This window comes from Myotis davidii, unplaced genomic scaffold (genome assembly GCF_000327345.1).
Source record: "Myotis davidii unplaced genomic scaffold, ASM32734v1 scaffold313, whole genome shotgun sequence".
In the NCBI taxonomy this organism is placed as follows: Eukaryota; Metazoa; Chordata; class Mammalia; order Chiroptera; family Vespertilionidae; genus Myotis; species Myotis davidii.
The window spans coordinates 1270192-1279542 of NW_006286275.1; the positions used below are offsets into that span (position 1 = coordinate 1270192).

The window sequence follows — 9351 nt, forward strand, 5'->3', positions numbered from 1 at the left end:
AAAATACTTTGAAAGGAATGAAAATAGAAACAATACACCAAAAGAAGTGTTTGGAAGGAAATTTACAGCTGTAATAATAATAAAAAAAATCTCAAATCAGTAACATAACATTCTACCTTCAGAGATTATAAATAGGAAAAAATATTAAAAATGAAAGCCAATAGCAGGAAGTAAATGATAAAAGATTAGAGTGCAAATAAAGTATAATAAAACAATGAAACTTTCAAAGTGGCACAGACTACAGTGTGGTGATTATGGAGGTGGTGGAGGGTATAGGGATAAATTGTGATGGAAGGAGACCTGACTTGGGGTGATGAGCATACAATACAATATACAGATGATGTATTAGAGAATTGTACATCTGAAACTACCTAATGTTATTAACCAATGTCACTGCAATAAAGTCAATAGAAAGGAAATTAACATTTTAAAAAAATAAAACTGATGGTTGCCAGAGGGGCGTGGGGAGGAGGGATGGGTTAAAAAGCTGGAGGGGAATACTAGTACAGTCAGCAATACTGTGATAGCTACACGGTAACAGCTGGTTACTAGACTTACTGTGGTGATCACATGGTAAGGTCTATAAATGCTGAATCACTATGTTGTGCACCTGAGACTGATACAATATTGTATAACAACTGCACCCAAATAAATAACTAAGCAGACTTTATTAAAAATAAAAACAAAACGTTCAAAACAGAAAGTTCTTTTAAAAGATCAGAGATAATGACAAACCTTTAACTAAATTAGCCAAGAAACAAGAGGAGATGTCATCACGTCTTTTTGTATTTTTTCCTGGTGACAGGGACCACAGCCATGCTCCCTGGGACAGAGCCCCTTCATGGGGACTGTTTCTGATGGTTGCAGAAGTCATCAGATGCAGACTGTTGAACCTCTCCTTCAGGGGAACACTCAATAACACAACTGCTAAGGTTCAAGTGCTCTCTCAGAGATCATTTAGAAAACAGTTCAAGGCCATTTAGCAGGCATTTATAGAGTTATTCATACTAAAGGTCTTCTGGAACTTTCCATTGCCATTATATTTTTAAATGTCTATTTAAAAAGAGACTCACAGAATAGGAAAGATTCTCAGCTCTGGCCTCCTGCCAACCAATGGAAAGAATTTTGAGGGGGCCTATATGAAAAGGTTAGTCTTCATGATAGGATAGATAGAATCAGAAGATAAATCATTATCTATGTTTTTTTTCTAATTGAGGGCAGGTTTCTACTAACTTCTTTTGCTTCTTTTTGAGAGAGAATAGTTATGGCCAAAAGGAGCATCATGCTCATTCATCTGTGTGAGCATCAAAGTAAAAGTCTCTTCTCAAATTAGAAATTATCTAACACACTTGGATCTTGTGATGTATAAAGCAACAAAACCCATCCAACAGCCATTCGGAGAGGCCACAGGGACACATGGATCTGTCGGGGTTTGCAGCACAGACATAAAAGCAACAGCTGAATGATCTTAATAGAACGAAGATGGCCGTATGGTGTGCTTGCTGGCACATTTTCCTTTCTAAAAAAATTACACATGCTGAATTTTATTGTTTCGCTCACTAAACCCTATCAATCTCCATGAGCTTATAATTAAGAAAATATTATACTTGGAGGGACTCCCTGCTTTTATCAAGTAACTTTGAAAAGAAATGGAAAAGTACAAGTTGTATAACTGTCTTTACAAATTCCAGGTATCTGAAATGTTCATGTAAGACCACAAGGGATTCTCAGTGTTTCTGTGTGCCTGTTAAAGTGCCAGACCATAAAACCGGTTTCAAGCAATTTCATAACAATACATAGTAAGCAACAAAGAATTGTTTTTCCTCCCTTCATTCAAAGGTTTGCAGGGGCCAAACTTGAGAAGCCGGAAAAACCTAATAAAAAGCAAAAGGTAGCTAAATCCTATCTCTCCAGCTGGCAGCAGATGGCAGTAATGATACATGAAAAATCCATTCAGGTGGCTTGCGGTTACCTGCGTTTTTCCTTTTTCTCTTTAAACTTCAGTATCTGAGCTGAACCAGGATTCCTAAGAAGATAATGGGGTTGTCATCCCTTTACAGTTTTAGCCAGTTTTCATTTTTCTCTTTTTAAAAAAAAATAAGAGTTTGTTTTTATTTTGTCGCAGTGGTTCTCAACCTTCCTAATGCCTCGACCCTTTCATACAGTTCCTCATGTTGTGGTGACCCCCAACCATAAAATTATTTTCGTTGCTACTTCATAACTGTAATTTTGCTACTGTTGTGAATCGTAATGTAAATATCTGATATGCAGGATGTATTTTCAGGGGGCTCGACCCACAGGTTGAGAACCACTGATTTAGAGCAATTTTGGCTCACAGCAAAGTTGAGTAGAAGATACTGGGAATTCCCATTTGTCCCAGTTCCACGTAGGCACAGCTTCCACATTATCAACACTCTTCAGAGGCGTGGTTACAATTGATGAACCTACACTGGCACATCATAACCACCCAAAGTCTATAGTTTACTTTAAGGATCACTCTTGATGTTGTACATTCTATAGGTTTGGACACTGTATCCGAATACATTGTATAATATATAATGACATGTATCCAATATTATGGTATCATACAGAGTATTTTCACTGTCTTAAAAATCCTCTATACTTGCCTATTCATCCCTCCCCCCTTTAGACAATCACTGACTTTTTTCGTGTATTCATAGTTTTATCTTTTCCATCAAGCCTGCAACCCGAGCATGTGCCCTCAGGCCCAAATAGAACCTGGGACCCTTCAGTTTGCAAGCCAATGCTCTATCCACTGAGCCAAACCAGCTAGGGCGATAGCTGATTCCTTAGCATTGAATATTCCATTGTCTGGATATATGACTTCTCTTTTAATAAAGAGATAGCTTTTCCATTTGTAGCTCTCTTTAGACCTTGACAAATGTGTGGTGTTTCCACATTTCTTTTTCCCATTCGCACTAATTGGCACTTGGACGCATTATTCAAGAACATGCTCCATTCAAACATTCAAGGGAAACAGGCTCTTGAACCTCTCAGACCACGGGTGTCTGGGACACGCTCCTTACTGTGTCGTGTAATTACTTCTCCAAAGTGGAACTTTCCGAAGTCAGATAGCAATAGAGGGTCTCCGCTTCTTTCAGATCCCTGGCACATCATCTGTGGTTCAGAGGAAATGGAAGCCCCTGCAGCCTGTTTCACAGCCTCGAGGGTCAGGACAGCAGACCAAGTCCAGGATTAGCGCCGTGGCTGCTGAAATAAAGCAGATCCGAGCCAGACGAAAAACAGCCCGGATGCTGATGGTGGTGCTTTTGGTATTTGCAATTTGCTATCTACCAATTAGCATCCTCAACGTGTTAAAGAGGTAAACTTTACCTATTATTTGAAAGTAAAGTGACCTGTCATTTCTTGCTTCTTAAGAACTTCTTTTTTAAGAGAAAAACTGAAGCCCTCTGCCTAGATAGCTTGTCAGGCTTGATAACTGTATTGTTGTTACCAGCAGGCAAGGCAAACATCCATTTGGAGTGCTCAGACTGTAAATGCTCTTGTCCATGCAAATTCTCTGTTGAATGGCAGACACAAAGCAGATGTTCCCTGATCTCTTCAATCTAATTGCAGAAAAAAAAGTTCTAATGCAAAAGAACTCATTTACAGCGGGGAGTTCTCTTTTGATCAGAACAAATGGATTTTCCAAAGTTTTCAAAGACATGGGGAATTGTGACAGAATTCCATCTCAAGGCTAAAAAAGAGATAAGAATGTTTTGTTAGCATTCTAGTTATGCTTAAAAGTATATTTGTGAGTACAGGCACAAAAAAATGAACTCATGACACATACTGTGTTTGAATGTTTACACAGAAAGAAAGAAAATCCATTTCCTAAAATCACTGAATCAAGCTCAGGGTGAATATTAATTTTTTAAAAATCAGTTCAAAATTTTTCAGCCAGAGAAAGTCTGTCATGTGTTACACTGCAGAGGCATTTAAGTTAACACAATTGATCAACGCAAACACAGCCGATGCAGGAGCAATGAATGGTACACTTGAACTTCGTGGCCAGCCAACTTCATTGGGAATCATCAGAACCCTTGCACGTAGACTGGTCCCAAAGTAATTCTAATTCTGTTTATAATAGACTTAGAACTACAACTAGGTTTGCTGCTCTCACTTTTCCCTGATTCAGGGTCAATATCATGTTCCTCGCAGCTGGGGACTCTGGAGAGAGCTTTGGCTGGAGTCGCACAGACAAAAGGTGGTAGAATCAGCTGCAAAGATTTCTCATTCTCTTTGGCCCTTTTATTGATTGCTTTGTGGCTTTTTCAATGGTGGAAAAGTGGAAAATGCACTTTTGTTTAGTAACATTATTTACTGCAGGCACAGTGTTAAATGTAAAAGATTTCAGCCGCCTGGGTCCTTGAGACATATACTGGCTCACAAATAAATGAGCGACTTGACTCTCCATATCTTTCCACATTTTCCTTCTTATTTTTTCTTGCCCGCAGCAATCCTGTACACATGTATTGTGATCTTTTGCCAAATGACGTTTTCAGCCCCTAAGAACTTTGTAAATATGCTGTGAAACTGGATGCATTTTCTCCTTGCTTTTTTCTTTCTTTTTTTTTTTGTACTTTTATTTTAGTCCATCTAAACTCAATGAAAATTAGATTTACTGCTCTCTGGAATGCTCATTTGGATTTCCTGCATCTCAGCACTTGTACTTTCTTTCCTTAAGCTACTTCCAAATACCTACACGTCCACAATATTTCTCTTATTCTTCCAATTTAAATACCTTCCTTTTCAGGGAAAGGAAATGGCTTTCTAAGGAGAAAGTCCACGTGTAATTTAAAATATTTTCAATTTTTGAGCATGCTGCTCTCGTCCACCTAATCAATCAATAAATAAATCACCTCCGAAGTCATTGTTCTCTTTACCACACACATTTCCTTCAAATGCGTATCTGTTTAATGTGATTATTGAGAAGATGCTCGCCAGCATCACACTGGATTTCCTGTTGTCCTCTCTTTGCTTGCAGAGTATTCGGGATGTTCACGCACGCGGAAGACAGAGAGACGGTGTATGCCTGGTTTACATTTTCACACTGGCTTGTATATGCCAATAGCGCTGTCAACCCAATTATTTATAATTTTCTCAGTGGTAAGTTTTCAACTGTTTCTTCTGTAGAAGCCGTAGTTCTAACCAAGGGTGAGGGACCAATGGCCGGAGGCTGTGGACACTCTTGAACTCGAGGAAGAGCTTAGGTGCTGTACAGGGAGAATTGTTTTTACTGATGTGATTTGTCTCGAGGTGTTCTCCTATGAGCAGGAACACACTGCCTAGATGAACAGAAAAAAATTATCTAAGGGACCCCCCCCCATAAAATTAGAAGAAATGTTGAAATAGGAAGAAAGTGAAAATTGTGAGACCTGAATACCACAGAATATTGCTTGTCCTACATTAAACGTTAATTTCTAAAAATGTAAAATCAGTTTATCTGAAAATAAAATAGCCAGGTTACATTATCTCCTTGCCCAACATTTGTAGCCTGTTTGAGACTGAATTGGAACCCTTCCACTTTTAGGAACTTTTCTATTCACATTAATCTTGTGTGTAACATCTCTTGGGGTTTTCTCAAGATTCCTCACCACAAAAAATGATATTCCTCCTAAATAACACCTAAGCTAAGTGGCACACACACACACACACACACACACACACACATCTGTAACTTATTGAACCTGTTTATGAATCCATACAATGATTAAAATTATTTAGCTAATTATTGTTTTATTTAGAAACATTTTGTCCGATTAACTTTTAGAACTGTGTTCTAATTAGCTACGTCTTTACATTGTCTTATTCTATAACTGGTTGGCTGTTTCTTTTTCATTTCTACTTCCAAATATCTGATAATTATATATGGAGCGATAAGCAATTTACTTTATTGCAAACTTAATGAAGGATATGCATTTTGTAACTTCATATTTGGCCTTCTGGGATATAAAAATAAAAAAAGCAGTCAATAAGATTCTTTAAAAATAACTTTTTATTCAAACATTGCACATACCCTATATATGTATTATGTGTTTTAGTTCCGCTTTCAGAAAATCAAGTGGTATGTGTGGGAGGCTTGTTTTGTGTCCAGGTGCCCCTTTTCATTTGCCTTCCCTGCCACACCCAATTTCAGTTTCCAAAACAAAAACTACATTTGGTCTGAGACAACCAGATAAGACTGCCCCGTGCTGTTCGAAGGGAGAAGGGGCGAGTGGAACTGGGACTTAGGAAGCAGTGAGGAAGCAGTTGGCGAGGGGTTAGGGCTGCCTAAAGCGCTGAGCCTTGCACTGAGCAGGTAAAACCTATTAGGAGGTTGTAAGGGGAAATGTTTGAAACAGAAGCCACAGAACAAGTCAAAAAGCTTTTATGTGGTTAAGAGTGAGCTGATAATCACTGGGGACTTACGTTCCTGCTGTTGTATTATCCCTTAACCTTCATCTTCACATTTAATCACTCAATAACCCAATTTGGTAATTGAGGCTCAGGAAAAATAAATTATAATTCCCAACACTGCCATTTACCCTGAAAAAGGTTATTGTTTCATTTTCCAACCTCTCCAATTCCGTGTCAGTAATTTAAAGACAAGGAATAACTCCTAAAGCTGGTGTGTGTGTTTTAAATGTTGTTCTGCCTCTGCAGATGATAAAACTTTAGACTTTGTAGATCTTTTAAGATATTTTTCTAGATATTTTGTTCAATTGATTGTTTCAGTAGAACAGTTTCTTCTGAGTAAAAGGGGTAAGTCTGTGTAGTTTCGGCTGTGTGCAACATAAGTTTTATCATTTTTGAAATTACTAAGTATTTCTGGACATTCTTCTACTGATGATCACTTTTATTATAGTTAACTACTTAAAAATAACACACACTCACGAGTATACAAGGAATGAGACAGACCCCAAATACAAGCATGAAAAGCAGTCTCATTATTTTATGAAAATACCTCATTGTTTCAAGAGTCTACCAAGCTTCCCATAACGCAATTTCCTTTTCCTATTTTCCCCATCTTTGCAAAATGTGGCACCTCATTGTTAGTTTGGCTCAAGGGAGCCACTCCGTTGTACCCTACTCATGATTTGTTAAGACATATTTATGCACAATTCTTTTTCCTTTCATTCTCCCCCGTTTGCCAGGAAAATTTCGAGAGGAATTTAAAGCTGCATTTTCATGCTGTTGCCTGGGCGTTCACCATCGCCAGGAGGATCGGCTCGCCAGGGGGCGGACCAGCACCGAGAGCAGAAAGTCTCTGACCACCCAGATCAGCAACTTTGATAACATATCAAAACTCTCAGAGCAAGTCGTGCTCACTAGCATAAGCACACTCCCAGCAGCCAATGGGGCCGGGCTGCTTCAAAACTGGTAGAATATTGATTTACATTACAAGGATGCCTGAGTAAAATGATTCCTTTCTTTTGAAATCTCTGTTCACGGAAATTTTATGCTCTGACCCATCTGAAGCTAAAATTACTTTGTGGACCCATTTTTTGCAAAAGAAAAACCTATTGCTCTTTGGAAATAAAAGTCACTTTAAACTAAGTTCTCAACGATCGATTTAAATATGTTAGACGTTTAACTTTCAACTGAATTAATTTCAGGCTATTTCACTTTTAGTTTTCCTGTATGATGCTTTGTGTGGATTAAATGCTTAAGTATTTCCAATTCGTATTATTTCAATTTCACATTCAAACTGGTTGCTAAAAATGACCCAAAGTTCTCCTGTAATTTCCTTTTGGCAACTAAAAGAAGTAGCCATGACTAACTGAATTAAAGACACGGTAGTTGACTTCATTGTTTAAAAAAAAAAAAAATCACAAGGGACTGTCATTCTGATGTGACATCTGAGAGAATATTTATTTACAGAATAGCATATTATATTAGATAACTCAAAAGCTACCTTCCAAAACTACCTAAAAGTAATACTATTAAACTTTATGTTTCATGAATCCCATCACTCAGTAACACAATTTTCTCAGGTTTGTAACTTTACCATTGCTAACATTTCTCATCTCAACATAACGGCCAGTAAGACACAGTGTTAGAATAAAGATTTTGGAGTAACTATGAATACATAATAATTTCCATCTCTAAGACTTCAACATTGAAGAGTAAGGTAAAGCCACATCATTATACTCTTCTAACCAGTGAAAATGATGTAGTCGGCCTTGATGGGTTCCGTGAGGAATGCAATTTGCGAAGAAAAGCCGTGGACCCCAGCTGGCGTCCCTATCGCACAGGTTAATACCATGAAGAATTGATGGTAAACATTTGCCTTTGTTTAAATCCCGTAAACATCGATCAAACACCTACCAGAAAGCACCAGCTGCGCTGTGTGCTAGGGAATGAGGTGGGGGTGGGTATAAATGTGCCTTTAAAAGCGCTCAGGTCTCCGGAGGGAGCAGGCTGGTCCAGTCCGCAGGGCAGCAAAGCGTCCTGGGGGACAGGTTCCCTCACCAACAGAGCAGCGACACCCAGGATGCTGTTCTTACCAAGGTTGGCACTGTTTTTGTTTCTATTTCATTACAGCGACATTGTTGATGTCAGTGAATGCCTCTAGGCCTGCGGCTGAAAGCCAGGTGATTAGACTAATGGAGGGGCTTGCTCTTAACCTACACACAGATGGATAGGAGCGCAGTATATTTTGTACCAATGTAAGCTCTGGGGTTCAAAGCACTGAATAGTTCAAATTTGTTTTTCTGCAGAATGTTTCTGATTCAAAATTCACTTCAAAATTAAATGGAGAGTAAAAAACCTTTCTCATAAAAACTTGCTCTTCTCATATAAGAGCGGGTGTTCTTATTTATTGGAACAAAAATATGGACAATAATATTTAAGAAAGATTCCCATACAAGGTAAAAATTATCCTCTTCTTTTATTGCTTTTACCCAACTCATCACTTTTCGAAAGAAGTAATACAACCAAATTATACACGAGTCATTTTCAAATTTTAGAATCGGGGACTACCTTGTGCTTTTTACTACTTAAAGCAAAACTACTCTCACGTGTGGTTTATTGAAATTATATTAGTAGTTAGCAAAACATTATCAATAAAATCAAAGTATTGTAACTCTTCTTTCTCCCCTTTGTACATTTGAGAACTTTTTTCTTATTTATGCTGCATGAAAGGTGGAGTTGTAATTTTCAGATTGTGAAAGAAGCTAGCACTTTAAATAGTTTGAAGATAACTTCAGATACTATTGATAACATGCCTTAATAGCTACGTAAAATCTCAGAGTAAGAGCTAAATCTTTAGACCCTAATATATGTAGGTTTTTGTTGTTGTTGTTGTTTATCATTTAAGAATGAGAGGAGAGAGAGAGAGAGAGAGAG

General features: G+C 38.0%; 1 protein-coding gene across 1 annotated transcript in view; it reads left to right on the forward strand.

Annotated features, from left to right (window-relative positions):
* HCRTR2 (hypocretin receptor 2) overlaps window positions 1–9351 on the forward strand; it is a 98785-nt gene that overhangs the window by 87242 nt on the left and 2192 nt on the right. The window contains exons 5-7 of the mRNA XM_006757744.2: window positions 3123–3343; window positions 5009–5130; window positions 7158–9351. The exon at window positions 7158–9351 is cut by the window's right edge and continues 2192 nt beyond it. Coding sequence (XP_006757807.1) covers window positions 3123–3343; window positions 5009–5130; window positions 7158–7387 — 573 coding nt within the window. The 3' untranslated portion in view covers window positions 7388–9351. The remainder of the gene's footprint in view (window positions 1–3122; window positions 3344–5008; window positions 5131–7157) is intronic.